Here is an 18,600-nt window from a genome sequence, read left to right on the forward strand (position 1 = left end):
AAAGATGGACTTGGACCAAGCAGATATGCTCCCATGCATGAGAACTTAGTGTTGTCTTTAACTCTTTATAAATGAAGAGCACTACAAGTTTTATTATTAAGTGCTGTACAAGTTCTAATCTCCACAGCCGCCTGTGAGGATACTTAATTTCTTGTGCTGTCACTGCAGTAAAAAGGAATAAAGATCTAACCTATACATCTGAAAGTGTCTAGCTCAGATGCACTTAGGTTTCCCAGGTCAATTGCATATACCTTGAGGTGGCTATCCTAAATTAAGGAAGTTTGGGATAAAGATAGTTGCCTTGTATGAAGTGTCTATGAACCTAGCTGGGCTCACAGCACTCTCTTCCTCTTTCTTGGCAGGTATTTTAGAGAGCATCTGGGACAAACATTGTGTTACTTCTGCCACTCCACCACCATCCCCATCTTCAGGAGAAAGTGGTATGGATTACTAAAATTTAATACTTAATTTGTATGTATTGGACATAGATTTTGGTTACCAACATAAACCAAAATCGCTAAGGTACCCACAGTACATAGCACAGATCTATCCCTGTCGTAACATTTCCTTCCCAAATAGCGATCCATAGTCAGACAAATGTTTGACTGGAAAGATATGCCTTGTGCTGTGCTCTGAAAGTCACCAGATTTAGGTGGACAAGGAAACCTGCAAAAATAGGGGGGCCAACCAATCATGACAGGCCAAATTTGACTGGTGTTGCAAGCCTGTGTGCTAGATAGGAATGCCACTCACTCAAATTCAGCCCAGCCGCTCCTTTGCCATACCAATAGGGAAGGGGCTCTACAATTACGCCAGCCAACTCCAGTCAGCGCTGTTCCCACCTGTCGCGTCCTTGCCATATTCAGATTCTCAAAAGTGGGGGGTGTGGCGCCGTCTTAAAAAGTATGGGGGCTTGGGGGCAAGGCCCTTTTGCTGGCTTCCCCGGTCTCTGGCACGTATGGGTCCAGTAGAGGAAGCAATCTTTAGGGCTGGGGACTCTCCACTGAAAATGTGCTACTTCCATTCAAGACTGCATATGTGGCATCTAAGCTGTCAGTGCCTTTCCTGTTGCGGTGGTGCAAAGGAGGAAAGGCTGTTGAAAAATAGCCAGTTCCTAAACTGTGTCTGACATCAGTGTTGGCTTTCATCTATGAATTGCAGCTGTAAGTGCATGGGAAGCCAGGAAAGACTGCAGTCTTAGCTGATTCATAGATTCCAAGGCCAGAAGGGACGACTGTGATCCAGTCTGACCTTTAACTTCTAATATACAGCTGTGACTTTCAACATATTGGCTATCAATAACATATTCAAAAGATAATTTAAACACATACTCTCTACCCACTTCCCCCTCTGACTACATACACAGCCGCTTGCACAGCACCATTAGGACAAGTAACTGCCTTTAGAGCTTGGCTATGCATCTGCTTTACAGCTGATTCATATACTTGTCTCTCTTCACTAGCTTTGAAAATGGAGTGTGCACATTGCTTAAATGACTAAGATGATGTGCGAGTTATAGATAGTTACGCTTTTGCAATTTGGAGGAAAGGGAGCTTATAGATCCAGGAGATTGAACAGGAGTAAGTCCCACCCTGTTGTTCTGAGGACCATCAGTTTCCTTGCTGTCTCATGTATCAAATGATCCGAGTTCAACTAGGCTTCTTTCTGCAGCAACTAAAGAGTCGTAGCCCTTTCTTCCTCCCTTGTTCTGAGAAACAAGAACAAATATTGTGATGCAATTTCCCATCTAGTTGTATAAAGTAGAGTTTAATTGAAACAGCTGTTAAATTAAAAACCTCTCCGAAGTTGTCTCTACCCTCCACAGAAAAATTTCACAAACTTGTGCTAGTTAAGGATGTTTAAATCTAAAATGTCAAGTCTCATAGAGAAAAGAGGAAATTCTTCTACCAAAACAGTGGCTTATTTCTTCACACTAGTGTTGACATGCAGTTACAGTAAAAGCTTCTAGATCACATAATGCATCCTGTGAATTAATACAGTTCTTCCGCTGTAGTAAAACTAAAGATGTGTGTTGGAACAGATTCCACTTTTCTTCTCACTTGCCATTAAGAACAACTACCCTAATGAACTGGTACAGATCTCTTCTCTTTGCTCAAACTGCTCTAGTCCGTTTACTTAGGCTGAGTAACTCCAAAGGTTATCAAACCAATTGAAAGAACTAAAACTTACAGTGCAGCAGCTTTGGGGACTGCACATGTTAGGATATTAGTATATGTATCTGAAACTCCTCTAGAAGAACAGCGGTACCTAGTTGTCAAGGGAAAAATTCTTTAACCTTGTTGCAGGCTAAGTATTTGAAGAATCTGAGTATTAACAAAATAAAACAGTACAAAATAGCATATTGCAAGAACGAACTGCATTGTTTGGTCTAGATTGGTTCCCTGTATGTAAGCTTGACTCTGATATGGGCACGTCTGTCTTACACCGCTGTTCAGCTAGTATGTTTTTGTAGTACAGTGTTGATTTACCAAGATTGTCTTTGGAAAAACACTTGATTAATGCTGGTTTGGCGTTGCTAGTAGCAAATGACTCAAAAGACTGGAGTGATAAATAACGTGGACAGGGCATTCATACAGAGTAGCATGGATTGCTTGGTAAATCAAGCCCAGTCAAACTGTATTTTAGTACAGCCAAAGCAAGGCCATGCAGATAAGAACAAAGAAGGCAGACCATGCCTATAGAATGGGGGACTGTATCCTGGATAGCCGTGATTCTGAAAAGACCTCCATGGGAGTCGTAGGATTGAGCAATTCACCATGAGCTCCTGTGCAGTACTGTGGCAAGAAAGGGCTAAGGTGATCCTTGGATGTTTAAACAAGGGAGTAGGAAGGTTTCTTTACCCGTGTGTGTGATGTTGGTGAGACTGATACTGGAATAGTGTGTCCAGTTCTGGTGTCCATATTTTATAAAGAAGGTTGAAAATTAGAGAGGGTGCAGAAAAGAACCAGAAAAATGATTTGAGGGCTGGAGAAAATGCCTCAGTGAGAGACGTAAGGAGTCCAATGTTTATCTTATCAATCAAAAGAAGATTGAGAAGTGATGTGATTAGTGTACAAGTACCTCCATTGGGAGAAAATACCAGGTACTAAAGGGTTAGCGCACAAAGGTATAACCAGAACCAGTGGCTGGAAGTTAAAGCCAGATAAAGTCAAACTAGACTCAGATTCCCAGGCCAGAAGGGACCATTGTCATTATCTAGTCTGACCTACTGTATAATGCAGGCCAGAGAAGGTCCCAGAATAATTCCTACAGCAGACCTTTTAGAAAAACATCTAATCTTGAATTAGAAATAAAGCACAAGTTTTAACTCTACAGGGTATTAACCATTGGAACAAACTACCAAGTGGGAGTGGTGGATTCTGTCTCTTGTCTACAAATAAGGCTGGATGCCTTTCTGGAAGATATGCTTTAGTTCGATGCAAGTTATTGGGCTCAATACAGGGACAACTGGGTGAAGTTCTGTGGCCTGTGCTTCATAGGAGGTCAAGATTGGATAATTTTGGCCTGAATCTTTGAATCTCTAAAACTATGAGATCAAGTACTTAAGCTTGTCAGGTCACATGTGGTTCCAGTTCATATAATAAAGCATCTGTGTTTTACTAATGAGACATACAGAGCCTTTAACTTTGAAAGTTTCATACCTAAGTATATAGTTAATTACATTCAAACTTATAAAAAAAAAGAGGAAAGTGCCAAGGGCCATCTATGCTAATAGAAAATCAAACAGGCACGATAAGGGCTGGGATCCTGTATTTAAGCTCTATAAATATGTAACAGCTGTATTTACAACCAGAACTCTTTTTTTTAGAACTTAAGTCTGCAGTGTTTCTTTGCTTTTCCTAGAAAAACATGGAGAGAGTTAAGACCCCTTAAATCTGTTTAAGTGGCATTTATGCACTGTAGTAGCTTCACATTTTCCATACTTAGGGTGTGTCTACACAGCTGCTGATAAAGCGCTGTCCGTTAAAGCGCTGCCGCAGCAGCGCTTTAACGTGGCTGTGTAGTCGCAGCTCCAGTGCCGGGAGAGAGCTCTCCCAGCACTGTAATAAAACCACTTCTGCGAGGGGAATAGCTATCAGCGCTGGGAGCGCGGCACCCAGCGCTGCGGCACGATCTACACTGCCACTTTACACCACTGAAACTTGCATTGCTCAGGGATGTGTTTTTTCACCCCCCTGAGTGAAGAAAGCTTCAGCGTTATAAGTGGCAGTGTGGACAAGGCCTAACACTCAAGCTAGGAAACTTCTGCAACCTTAGGCCCTCTGGTGGGAAATACTGGGGTCTTTGAATCAGCAGCATGTTGTTGAATGGTTTAAGTTCTCAGCCGGCCTCTCTTAAAGTGTTGCTTTACTTGAAAGTGACTACGTGAAAACGGTACTACTATAGTCAAATCTGTTTCCTGGATATATTCAGCCATATGTAATGAACAAAGTGAATAACTAAAAAAAATTGAAATGAACTGCCTCAGTTCTACTAACCATGCAGAATTTAACATAGCTAGGGGAGAGTGACTTTGAACCTCTTTCTCCTTGTGCATCAACATAATTGTTCCATAGAATCATAACTTGTTTATTAGTTCTCAGTTGTAGCTGACAGACTCCCTTAAAAGCTATGAGGTTGCATAGTTGTGACTGAGGGCATAATTTCATGACAGTGGGTCTGCATATGTCCCAGAGGACCGAATCTAATTTGCACAATGTCTTGCTGGTGGTGATGCGCAAGAAGGTAAAACCCTAGTTTGATTTAGATTCTTTGGTGCATTTGCGGGAGGGGAGAAGGAGGCAGGAGAGCTGAACCAGGTCACGCTTCATTTGCGATGTTAACGTAGATGTAAATAGTGTGAGGCTGTGAGAATCTGGAAGTTAAGATCTAAAGGACAGAAGCATCCAGTTACTCAGCCCAACAGCATGCGTCATTCACAGTGCTGAGAAGCACTTGTCAGAATAAACTGGAAAATGTGTGTAAGCAAGTGTAAAGGGCAGTTCTGAAGCTAGTGGTGATAGCGGCCACCTTGCTAAAAAATGGTGTCACTTGTGTTAGGGTAGAAGATCAATCACAGGTTGTAAATCCCATCACAACTTCATTAAGCACTTTAAAAGTAATCTACTGAAGCAAGATGGAAACTGGATTGTAGTCTCTCATGCTACCAAAGTCTCCGATTACTTCATTTTTAATAAGAGGCTAAAAAAGGTAAAATGTGAATAAAAATTTGCACTGTGATATGTCAAGTGCTTATGAAGTTCTACATATTGCTATGTGATCTGCATACTTTTGAGATACTTGTTAAATATGATCTAGTCCACATTAGAAATGAATACCTTCTAAATATTATTTTTTGTAAGTAAGCATTGTATTACAGACAGAATCCACAAACTTTATTTTACATGCATGGAAAACATAACTTTGCCAATGATTTCATTATGCAAGTAAATTTTATAGCTGGCTCCTAAACCCTAAAATAGGTTTATAATGAAAATGCTACCAGAGCCTTAATTAAAGCAGTGCTTGTGTGTGCCACACCAGTAAAGCTGGCAATGTAACATGCTGCAGTACAGAGCTGAATTCTAGCTTTCATTCAGTTGTTTTATATACCTCCTCTCAACTGCAGTGCCGCCTGCTGCGGAGTGTCTTAGCCAGACTGAAAGGTTTGGTCAGTCTGAAACTTTAGAACACAAAGGAGGTAGCTGAGGTGAGATGGGATTGCCTGGTATGCTTTGTAGAATCCTATCGCTATTAATGGCATGTTGCATTGAATGCTTGTTTTTAGATATTTAACTTGTTAGATGCATAAAGAGCAGCAGTTAAATGCAAAAAAAAAAAAATTGCTTTTGATTTATGATCAGGATTTAACTCTGCACATCCAGTTCCCCTCTGTTTGGTATGCATACTGTATTTAGGAGTGCATATGCTTTATTTCCTAGGTGGTGACCTGTTAAGTAGCCTGTTGCAGAGTCCCAGTGCGGCCAAATTATTGAATCAGCCAATCCCTATCCTTGATACAGAGAGTGAATATATTTGTTCACTAGCATTGGAGTGCCTGGCCCACCTCTTCAGCTGGATCCCTCTGTCTGCCAGCATCACTCCTTCACTCCTCACCACCATATTCCACTTTGCCCGCTTTGGCTGCGACACCCGAGCCAGGAAGATGTCTTCTGTCAATGGCAGCAGCCAGAACTCTGTCTTGGGTCAAGAGCGTGGTAGGCTTGGGATCCTGGCTATGTCTTGCATCAATGAACTTATGTCAAAGAATTGCGTGCCTATGGAGTTTGAGGAGTATTTGCTGCGGATGTTCCAGCAGACATTCTACCTCCTGCAGAAGATTACCAAGGAGAACAATGCCCACACGGTGAAGAGCCGGCTAGAGGAACTGGATGAAAGGTAAAACAAATCAACCAGCTAAGTAACTGTGGTAGGATCTTTTGTTTACTAAAAGACTGTCTATACTGACTTGCTGTCATGCATGGTGTGTTTTAATCACCTTTTTTACAGAGCTCTGTGCTGCTGAAGGAGAGCAGGAAGGTAGGTGTGTTCAGGTAAGTTGGTGGCAGGAGGGTTGACTTTGCAAAGTGACTGGTAGTGTAGGTTTGTATTCTTTCCTATCCTCTTCCTCCCCACTCCCCGATTCGTTACTGTTTGACTGCAGGTGTGAGGTGGCACAAGAGCTGAACCTGCCCTTCATTCAGTTGTAGCAGAGCAACAGAAGAGGCACAGTGAGGTAAAGGAATTGAAGTATTCCCTTTTCAGTTGATATCTGCCATCTGTCTGTTTTAAAGTCATGTTTAAAAGGAGTGGGCGGCATGCTCCAGATCACTCCATGGCTTTGAAGAGAATGAAACCTGGCCAGTTTCATACCTTATATTGGGACTTGAGAAGCATATCTGTTTTTAAAAAAAAAAAAAAAAGCTTTACAGGATTTTGGAAACTTGAGGTTGCTTGGGGTGTTAATATGCTAATTAACCAGCCTTATGAAAGTAGTCCCAAAGTTGAAGGTGCCTTCATGCATTTGTTAATTATAACTTATATCCGTGTAAAGGCTTGATAAGCGGAAGCATCTGGGAGGCTTCTAATTCCTTTTTCACTTCCAGAGAGATATGAAGAAACTTGTTGCCTAATTCAGTTACGAATATTTGACATCTTTCATGAAGACATACTTCCACTTGTTTTGACAGGAGGGAAAGTCATGTTGTTTGGTTGAACTTTCCATGGGTTGAAATAGTCATTTGTGTAGCATAGCAGACAACTACGGATGTTAGCTTCTGTTACAGCACTGCTGTAGGTTTTAATTTTGGGAGCTGGGCTGTCTCCTGATGCTAATGTTGGCAGGATACATTTTCTGATGTTGTAATTACGCAAATGTATCCAGATTCACAATTGTAGCCTGTTGCTGTGGATGCATGGTGATAGAAGTAGATGAGCACGGCACTGCACTACCAAACTTCTACTAAACCTTTGATCTTCTTCCCAGACATGACACCCAAGTTTCAATCAAAAGGTTAATGGGTGTGCACAACAGAGGCACTTTGTAACTTCAACACAGGTGTAAGTCTTGGTTTAGCAAAAACAGGTCAATATATAATACAGATATAGTGCATCTCTTTCTCTCTCTCTCTCTCTCTCTCTCAAATTGCCTTAGATCTTTTTCAGCTGGCTTCTTTAGATATATTTTTAACTCTTTTTTGGAATTTAAATCTAGAGTAACAGTGAATTCTAATTATCCATTTTCTTGACTATCCCATTAGCTTCGACATTACTTAGCTTCCTAAAATCAGGTGTTGGGTAGGGAAATTGAAATCTCTAAATACATGTTCATTTGGGCATATGGATAGAGAACAGATGTTTTCAGGAAAGTTAAGCCAAGTTAGTAATGCTGCAGTGGGAAAGAGTTCTTTCCCTAGCAGAGTAACAGACTTCAGTGCACAGGGATTTTTCTCCACAGGATATGGAAGTTCTTCTAGAGCCCCGTTTAATTTTTCCATGTTGAACACAAAATGAGTGCTTTTGGTGGTGGTCATGTTCAAAGATCTTGAGGTCCATAAGTGAATCTCCCTTTTTGTTAGTGCTTAATATGATTTGAATCAGGGATGTAACCTAGCTATTTTGGCTTAACTTTATAGACTTCTCTAGCTTTTTCATGAGTAAAACATTCTCTGGACAGGTTGTCCTACAATCTCTCCCTCCTGTGGATTAAAGATGCTGCAGGCTGTCAAATGGTTTTCCTTTCTTTGTTTTAAGGTTAGCTTGATTTGCAAGACTTGAAGACTTGGAATTGACTCAAGTCAAGTTGTCTTCTCACTTGCCATTTTTAACTTGGCATGCTGCTAAACAAAGCTGACATTGTTGCAAAATAGTGTGAAACTACATAGCAATACCTTATCTTCCACCTTTAAAACCTTGATTTCCTTAAAAGTTCACTCTTATCTGGGACAGGAGTGACATGGGGTGATGGTTGGTTACTAGTTACTTTATTTATCATGGAGTTAGCGCAGTTTTGAGCCTTCTTGAACTTGTAAACCAGTACAGAAAATGTTAACTTTAACCACATTTTGCAATATCCTATTTGTGTGGCATTTAATTTCAAGTTTCCAGTACCTTTAGTGAAATCCGAAGTGTAGTAACTAAGTATAAATGGTAATTCCAAAGCTGACTGGCTTAGTGGCTCTTAGAGGCCTACATCCATATAAAACTTTCAGCAGATCTTGGCTTAAAGAAAGCACTGAGCTCAGGATAACTGTTTCCCACTAGGTCGCTTTAGTTTTGAAGTATTTGGCTAATGACCAGTACATGCTTAGTGGGAGTCCCTCTTGCCAAGGAGACTGGTGCCAAATGAACTATAAATATAGTCTTACTACCTCATGCATTCCAGCAATTGTGTGGGTGCACAGTTTCATAGTGACCGGTCACGGAATAATGCAACTTGCTGTTCCTGTTCAGTAATGACTCTCTAGTTTGGAGCTAGCTTTGTTCAACTAAAAGGAACAATTTTTCTCACAGTGAGGTATGCCAGACAGATACAGTGTTTCCCATCAGCGCAGCTGTAATAAGGGGCTGTCGTTCCTGAGTGTCTTAAAATTTTGCCACTAAAATTATTTTGGTGTCTTCAGCTGTGTGATGTTTCTTTTTTTAAAAATTTCTTGAAATACTTTTTGATATTTAAGAACTCTAAACTGTCACATCGGTGGGAGAGATCAGCTTTTAAGCAGTGCAGTTATGTAACTACATCAATGGGGTTCTTGGTATTAGAATGTTCCACAGAGCATCCTGTGCAGTGATGGCATACAGATAGTTGTTTTCTTGCAGTCAATACGTTATTAAAATGATATCCTAAACTCTGGTAAAGCTCCATATTGCACAGTGCATGTTCACTCCACAGTAACAGCCCACACTGCAGTGGCCTTTATAATTGTTTTTTTAGCAATGCTTTCCTGAAGCCTTAACTACTTACACTGCCATGGCAGTGTGTCTAAATTTTGGTGGTAGGTTCCATTGTGGGCCCTTCACTTCATATACTGTAGCATCAGAAAGACACAGTGTTAATCGTGGAACTGACTAATCCTAGATCTGGGGAAAAAACTGACAAGGAGTGTTTAAATCTTCCTAAAAGAGATGCTCTAGTTCAATCACAAGCTCTTGGACTGGGTGCAGGAATTACTAGGTTATATTCGCCCAGTCCCTGGTGTACTTTCTGTTTATCTCTGTGACATGGGTGTTGCCGTTGGTGTGTTTTTAATACCAGAAAATCAATTCCCAATGTCTGCGTGTATCCCATTCAACAGTATCTCCTGAGTGTTACATTCTGTTGACTAATCCCATCCATATCCATTCAGCTACAATGGGTCTTGCTGCTATATATATGTAGCACTAAGGGGATTGCTTATCTGAAGGCCTTATTTAATTCATATTGTTTTATCTGAACACTAAAGTTGCTTTTGACTAGACTGTCTTTTCTGCTGTGTTTCAGGTGTTAATGGAATGAAGGGTTGCCCATCCTGTAGGTAATTGTTGCAGGGCTTTATATTTTAATTGTACTACTGGCTATTAAATGTAGTTGGTTTTTTTAATGAAAAGGTTTTGAGTGAATTTTTCACTATTTCAATGAAATTATTTTCCCCCCATGGCTTCCTTCATGTTTCATCAGTTGTTTTCTCTCCTTTTTCCTTTAGCTACATTGAGAAGTTTACAGATTTTCTGCGTCTCTTTGTGAGCGTCCACCTAAGGAGGATCGAATCATACTCTCAGTTCCCAGTGGTTGAATTTTTGGCTCTCTTGTTCAAATACACCTTTCATCAGGTACAGCACTGATACTGCTTTTATCTTATTCCATCCTTCTTTGTATGTCCTAACCATGCAGCATACGAGTAAAGGATAGCTTATTTCCCAATAGGTCTGATAGCTTAAAGGCAGCCCACTAAAACTTCAGTTTCATGCCTTTTTAGCAACTGAACATGTTATCATGCAGATTTCTACTGGCTTAACACTTTGGGACTTCTTGGAAGCCTTCATTTACTTTCTAATAGCATAACATGCAGGAAATCTTGCTCCTGGCCACAAATAGTTGAAAAACGGTCAGATCTAGTTATCTTACAAGAATGACTTGGCTGGCTTTTATCTTTGCTGCTGGTTTAACTGGGTTTGAAGAAACTTTTTTGAAAAGTCTCTGTATAACCCCCCTACATCTATGCTGGGGGCTGGCTTTTTTGTCACTTCTGAAACTGTTGCTTTTACAGCTTCTCTCAGGCTTCATGTGGGATGATTTTTCTCTTTTTTTTTTTTCTCACATACCATGACCTAGAGTGAGCGTCACCTTAAACCTGCTACAAGATTAACTGCTTTCACACCATTCAATGAAACTTACAACCTTATTTGCACTCTTAATTATTCATATGTTGTGACTGGGGCAGGAACTGTGACAGGAAAGATACTTGCATAGTTCAAAGCCACAGGGGGAGTTGGTCAGAAACGGGACTAGAGCCTGGGAGGTCTTGGCTCCCAGTCCTAAGCTCAGACCTCACTCCCCTTTTTTACAGTTCAGACAAGCAGGGTTTTTCCAAGTGACACCGAAAATTCCTCACTAAAGCAAATCTGCATCACTTAATGGAAGTGTCCTTCTATTCTTGAAAGTACACACTAACTCAAATTCTGGCTACACATGACCTATATTTTACTGCAGTTCATGATGTTTAACATGGGGTTTTGTGTATTTCAGCCTACCCATGAAGGTTACTTTTCTTGCTTAGACATTTGGACGCTCTTCTTGGACTATCTTACTAGTAAAATTAAAAGTCGTCTAGCAGACAAAGAAGCAGTACTCAACAGGTAAGCAATGCCAGCAGCTGTTAACACAAAAGAGCTTCAGAGATACTGCATAAAAATAGCTTTGTCTGTGTGAAGCTCACGTTTGCCTGCCTTTTATGCCTGAGTCATCGCAGTAAGAGTGAGTCTGTCTTGCATTTCTTAATTATTTTACCTGCAGAGACCATCGTAACAAAATGTAGTTGGGGGTGAGAGGTTCTACATGTTTGTGCAGTTCAAGACCTGACACTAAAGTAAAGAGGCAAGAACTGATACTTTGGAGAATAAAACTGTACCCTAGCCTGGCAACGTTGCATTATAGAATACTGGGTTGTCTGAATTGTATGTGTTGATATGTGGATGACATCTTGCTGTGTTGGTTAGGTATCTAACAATAACATGTTAGACATAATTCCTGGCTTTTGTTGGGACTTTAATATTCATCAGTTTGACTACTAAGAATGCAATATGAATTCTGAAGTTTGGAAATATTGCACACCGGTATCTTTTTGCAGTATCGCACTTGAGGAAAAACATTAATTTTTGCACAAAAATAATAAAGCTGTTTAATCAAGCTGCATTTTGTGTATAAACTGTATTTTTGCTTTATATAATATGACTATAGGGAAAAAAGATGGTCCGCTGGTTAGGGTACTGACTAGGACTTGGAGAGCTTTGGGGCCAAGTCCCTGATGTACCACAGACTCCCTATGTGACCCTGAGCAAGTCACTTTGTCCCTCTGTGCCTTAGTTTCCGCATCAGTAAAATGGGGATAATAGCACTTCCTGCCTCATGGGGTGTTGAGGGTAAATATTCTGAAGATTGAGGTGTTTGGATATTACGGCAGTGGAGACCATTAAAAGATAGATTAAAAACAACTCACACTGGATGCAGCAAATGACTGAACATAAGAACGGCCATACTGGGTCAGACCAATGGTCCATCTAGCCCAGTATCCTGTCTTCCGATAGTGGCTAATGCTGGGTGCTTCAGAGGGAAGGAACAGAACAGGTGATCATCAAGTGATCCATCCCTTGTCGCCCATTCCCAGCTTCTGGCAAACAAAGGCTTCAGTGCATGGTTTTGCATCCTTGCCGATCTTGTGTTATGAGAAGGAGTAAATAATGCTTCCTTATTTAATTTCTCCACACCAGTCATGATTTTATAGACCGCTATCATATTTCCCCCATTATTTGTCTCTCTTCCAAGATGAAAAGTCCCAGTTTTATTAATCTCTCATCATATGAAAGCTGTTCCATACCCCTAATCATTTTTGTTGCCCTTTTCTGTACCTTTTCCGACTCCAATATATCTTTTTTGAGACGGGGTAACCAGATCTGCACACCGTATTCAAGATGTGGGCGTGCCATGGATTTATATAGAGGCAATGTGATATTTTCGGTCTATTACCTATCTCTTTCCTAATGATTCCCAACATTCTGTTCACTTCTTTGACTGCTGCTGCACATTGAGTGGATGTTTTCAGAAAATTATCCACAATGACTCCAAGATCTTTCATGAGTGGTAACAGCTAATTTAGACCCAGTGTATAGTTGGGATTATGTTTTCCAGTGTGCATTACTTTGCATTTATCAACATTGAATTTCATCTGCCGTTTTGTTGCCCAGTCACTTACAGCTTTAAGTGCCATGCTCTTCAAAGGTGATCCTAACTCAAAGCCTTTATGTGGTCAGAATGTTCAGGCAATGGGACTCCGAACATCTGACCCTGTGGGGCACTGTTTCTCAGTTGTATTTTCATTCAAGGGAAAGTTGGGTGGAAGTACAGAAAACACTGAATTTCCATTGTCTAAAATGCTTCGTGATGAGAATGTTACCACCACTGTATTGTGTTGCTGCTGAAGTATGAGGCAGTGAACATCATTCACTATCAAACAGTTGACAGATGTTTGGTGTCCAAATTATTTCTTTTAGTGGGATTCTTGACTTAATATATTTTTTAAGTGAGCCTATAATAAAGTGGCTATTAAAAACGTGATTTTGAAGACCTGTTTTCAGATCAGGCTAAAAGAAGGTTAAAAATACATGGTATGTTTGTTGAATGACTTAATATACATATGCATAACCGTAGAAACCAGAAAAAAGCAAAATTTTGTTGATGACAATCTGTGATTATAACATTTTCTGACAAAAAGTCAAAAAAGCTCAGTCATATGCCTAGCTGTAACCCATATACTAGACCAAGAATATAGCTAAAGAATGTTACCATTAATGAATCAGCAAGTTTTATGGTTTATGGATTTTAAAAACAAAGTTACCTGGTGAATGTTTCTCTATTAAGAGAAATGCCTTAATAGCACCATGGGTGTAAGGGAATTGAACCTATAACACAATGCATCAGGTAAGATAAAGTTAACAGTTTCTCGTCTTTGGCTGCTTATCTGCTTATGCTTAAAGCAGAGAGTTCAGCCCCTGTTTCATAGATCCCTTTGCTCCCGCTATTTTGGCAGCTCTGAGCAAATATCTCCGCTAGCGTCTTAAAACTGCTTAGCATGGGGACAAGGGAGACCTGTATTCAAAGTAGGCAGATTTAAAACTCTCCGCTACATGTTATGGTCTGTGCTAACTACAAGAAGAACCTTCCTTTCTTCAAGTGATTGTTCATGTCCATTCCAATTAGGTGCGCGCGCGCCGCGTGCATGGATGTTGGAAACTTTGTCCCTTAGCAGCTCCCTTCGGGATGGCAGGGGAGCCCCCTAGAGTGGCGCCCTCATGGCAATGTATATATTACCCTGCCGGCCTGACCCCCCTTCAGTTCCTTCTTACTGTCCGTGGCGGTGTTGGAATGTTTCTCTCTCTCGCTTGCGAGTTATCCCTTAGCTTTTCGTAGATAGTTATCAGTTAGCTAGAAATCCATTGTTTCAGGTGTCTGGAAGCTAGTTCCAGCACCAACCTTGGGCTGCAGGGCATGCCGCAAGCCCAGGGTTTCAAAGCTTGCGCCACATGCCACAAGTCTATGCCCAACAGCAACCCCCACAACTCCTGTCTCCGGTGTCTCGGAGAGTCTCATCAGGCAGAGCACTGCAAGATCTGCAAGGCCTTTAAGCCGCACACCAAGAAAGGAGGAGACTTTCGCCTTAAGCAGTTGCTCATGGAGTCTGTGTTACAACCACCAGCCTCTGACTCACTGGCTTCCTCGGTACGAGGTGCCCCGGTGTCCATGTGTGAACCGGCACCACAAATCATCAGCACCGAGACGGGATGACCAACTTCAGCATTGATCCACTTCTCCGGCACTGACTAAGCGGCACAAGCAAGGGGAAAGAGGGCGCTCTCCCCATAGAGCTACTAAGCCGCTCAAAGATACTCCCGGCATGCAAAGACACATTGCGGACCCGAGCCAAGAACTGGCACCGTCGACTCTGGTGCCACAGGCCCCATTGAGTCCGGTACCCTGTGGATTCCGTGCTGACATCGGGCTGGAGGAGATCCTCGAACACCTCTCCCCACCTGACACTTTTGAGGTAGCAAAAGACCTCATTGAGTTGTCGGCGCCAAGCCCCCTCCCATGCAGGGAGAAGCCTTCGGCACCACCTAGAAATGTGCCGTCCAGAGGGAAGCCGGCAATGGTGCGCCACTCGAGGTTACCTTCTCGGCGCTGCTCATGGCACCGCTCCCGGTTGAGTTTGGCATCCTATTATTCCCCGGCACCTACAACCAAGCATAAGGTTACGGCATCGGAGCGAACCAGCCAGTGGCGACTGCACGCCGGTCCCCGACACCATTGGTCACCCAGCATCGGAGTACAGCACTGATGGCACCGAGTGTGAGACACCGATCCCGAGATTCCCGGTACCGTTTGCGGTCCCGGCCAGCCAGGCACTGCTCCCCGGCACCCTGCGACCACTCAACATTCAGCACTGCCATGGTCCTCTCAGTCAGCATCCTCTGGATCCGAGGCCAATTCTGATCTCTCTAGCTATAGTAGACATAGAGCAATAGCTAGCAGAGAATCCCAACCAGCCTGGCAGCCACAATGGCCCCCTCCAGGTCAGTGGCCCTTCTGGACCCCATGGGCCTACCACCAGCAACAGGGCATCTCCTCCAGAGCCTCTAGGTCTGGACAATCTGTGACGCCATTCCAGGTCACCACACAGGCACCAATCAAGGACAAGGGAGGCCGCTTTCTCTAGGCCACCCCTGGACCCACAAGAGCAACCAGTGCCCCCAGGCCCAATACCCGAGGCAGCGCCAAGCTCTGCAACACCTGGAGAGGTGTCAGCCCTCCAGGGCCCTGAAGTGACCCAGGTCTATGGGGACATGCAGAAAGGTCTAGAGGAGGACAACCAACAGCACCTCACGTCAGTCTCAGGACCGCCACCAGTAGACCACAGGGTTCACCAGGAGCTGCTCAACATCGCCCTCAATATGGGCCTTCAGGCGGAAGAAACAGTCGAGCAGGAGGATCCAATGGCGGACATCCTGGCTCCCAGTGGTCCCTCCAGTGTCGCGCTCCCTCTCATAAAGACCATACAGTCGAATTACCACTCTGTATGGCAGACCCTGGCCTCCATCACGCTGACAGCCGGGGGGGTAGAAAGGAAATACTTTGCCCCTTCCAAGGGCTACGAGTTCCTGTTCTGCCATCCGACTCCCTGTTCCCTAGTCATTTCAGCAGTCAACGAAAGGGAACGACATGGCCAACAAGCCTCTGCCTCAAAGGCCAAGGAAGCTAAGCATTTGGACCTCTTTGCTAGAAAGGTCTCCTCCTCCAGGGGCCTCCAGCTACGTATAGCCAACCAGCAGGCGATCCTCAGTAGACACAACTTCAACTCTTGGAGGGCAAAAAGAAAAGGAGTACTAGGGGCACCTTAGAGACTAACCAATTTATTTGAGCATAAGCTTTCGTGAGCTACAGCTCACTTCATCGGATGAGCTGAAGAAAGCTTATGCTCAAATAAATTGGTTAGTCTCTAAGGTGCCACTAGTACTCCTTTTCTTTTTGCGAATACAGACTAACACGGCTGCTACTCTGAAACCTGTCTTGGAGGGCAGTGTCCAAGTTTTAAGGATCGCCTGCCCCAGGACTCTCACTCTGAGTTTGTAACTTTAATGGAGGAAGGGAAGGCTGTGGCTAAGACTTCCTTACAAGCCTCCCTCGATTCAGCGGAGTCTACGGCCAGAACCATTGCCTCGGGGATAGTCATGCGACGCACAGCGTGGCTCCAGGCATTGGGCCTTCCTCCAGAGGTCCAAAATACCCTCCAAGACCTTCCTTTTGAGGGTTCGGGCCTTTTTTTGGAGCAGACTGACTCCAGGCTGCATGGCCTTAAGGATTCTAGGGCCACCCTGAAGTCACTAGGAATGCATGTGCCGGCAACCCAGAGAAAAGCCCTTCAGGCCTCAGCCTCCGCAGCAGAGGCAATATCAACCCCGACCCAGGCAGGAGCCATATCGCAGGCGGGGCAGAAATAACAGGCACAGACAGAGCAACACACCTAACCAGGGCCAGAATAAGCCCCAACCCAGAAACAAGCAAGGGTTTTGAAGGCACGCCTGAGGACAGTGTACCAGCCCAGTTCCCAGATCCATCCCCATGGTTTTAAACTGATTATCCCACTTCTACCATGCGTGGTCCCATATAACATCGGACCAATGGGTCTTAACACACAGTACAGGAGGGATACTCTCTCCAGTTTTCCTCCTCCCCTGCCTCCCACCCAACTTCCCCGTCCCTCTTTAGGGACCCCTCTCACGAGCAACTCCTTCTGCAGGAGGTTTGTTCGCTCCTCAAGATAGGTGCTGAGGAGGAGGTTCCGCAGGAGCTAAGGGGAAAAGTTTTACTCCCGTTACTTTCTAATCCCCAAGGCAAAGGGGGGTCTTCGACCCATTTTAGACCTTCGCGGACACAACAAATTTACGGTCAAGCTCCAGTTCCGCATGGTCTCCCTGAGCATTATTATTTCCTCTTTGAATCCGGGGGATTGGTACGCTGCCCTTGACATGAAGGACGCATACTTTCATATCGCTATTCATCCAGCACACCGACGCTTCCTCTGGTTTGTCATAAACCAACATCGCTACCAGTTCACGGTTCTCCCGTTTGGCCTGACCACAGCCCCCTGAGTCATCACGAAATGCATGTTGGTGGTGGCAGCCTTCCTGCAGAAATGGCAGGTTCGAGTGTACCCGTACCCCGACGACTGGCTTCTCACAGGTCGTTCCAGGGATGAGGTCCAGCCCCACATGACGATGGTCATGGACACGTTTCACAGACTGGGGCTCCTCCTCAGTGTGCCCAAATCTTCTCTCATACCCACCCAAAGGTTAGAGTTTATGGGGTAGTCCTGGACTCGGTACAGGCAAAAGCGAGCCTTCCAGGGCCCAGATGCCAAGCCATAGAGCAGATTGTAAATTCAGTGCTTCGGTATCCCACTACCATAGTCAGGTGTTGCCTATAGCTAATAGGACATATGGCAGCATGCACATATGTGGTCAAGCATGCCCAACTGAGACTCAGACCCTTACAAGCGTGGCTCGCACTGTCTTACCATCCCTACAGAGACCCCCTGGACCTCGTGGTGACTATCCCGGCACAAGTGCTACAATCCTTGCGCTGGTGGCTGGACCAACCAGTGGTCTGTGCAGGGGTCCTCTTTGCCAAGCCCCAACCTTCTCTGAAGTTCGTAACAGACGCGTCAGATCTGGGCTGGAGCACACACATAGAGGACCTGAGGACACAAGGCTTGTGGTCGAGGGTCGAGATACCTCTCCGTATCAACCTGAAGGAGCTCAGGGCGGTTCGTCTGGCCTGCCAAACCTTTCATGCCACTTTACAAGGTCACAGCATGACAGTCCTGACAGACAACACCACTGCCATGTTCTATATAAACAAACGACGCAGCCCGCTCCTCACCTCTCTGCCGCGAGGCTCTTCTTCTCTGGGACTTCTGTATAGCCCGATCCATTCAGCTGAAGTATCCTACCTTCCAGGAGTGCAGAACGAGCTTGCGGATTGCCTCAGCAGGTCTTACCACATGCACGAGTCGTCAATCAGGTCGGACATCAGACAGTCAGTCTTCCAGAAGTGGGGTTAATACCATGGGGCGGGGTATGCCTTCCCTCCTATCCCGCTTGTCCACCGGGTCCTCCTCAAAATTCACAGAGACAGGGCGACGGTAATCATGGTCGTCCAGTCTTGGCCCCAACAGCATTGGTATACAACCCTATTAGAGCTGTCCGTAGACGCCCCGATTGCCCTGCCCCTCCACTGAGATCTGATCACGCAGGACCATGGGCGCCTCCTTCACCCGAACATGCAATCTCTGC

The 18,600-nt window shown here is 44.0% G+C and overlaps 1 protein-coding gene across 3 annotated transcripts in view; it reads left to right on the forward strand.

Moving 5' to 3' along the window:
* The window catches only part of XPO6 (exportin 6), a 115,534-nt gene that overhangs the window by 51,105 nt on the left and 45,829 nt on the right, over window positions 1-18,600 (forward strand). For all 3 annotated transcript variants that reach the window (XM_074965708.1, XM_074965707.1, XM_074965706.1), the window contains exons 6-9: window positions 363-440; window positions 5,943-6,399; window positions 10,182-10,308; window positions 11,225-11,334. In XM_074965708.1, coding sequence (XP_074821809.1) covers window positions 363-440; window positions 5,943-6,399; window positions 10,182-10,308; window positions 11,225-11,334 — 772 coding nt within the window. The remainder of the gene's footprint in view (window positions 1-362; window positions 441-5,942; window positions 6,400-10,181; window positions 10,309-11,224; window positions 11,335-18,600) is intronic.

This window comes from Natator depressus, chromosome 10, assembly GCF_965152275.1.
Source record: "Natator depressus isolate rNatDep1 chromosome 10, rNatDep2.hap1, whole genome shotgun sequence".
Taxonomy (NCBI): domain Eukaryota; kingdom Metazoa; phylum Chordata; order Testudines; family Cheloniidae; genus Natator; species Natator depressus.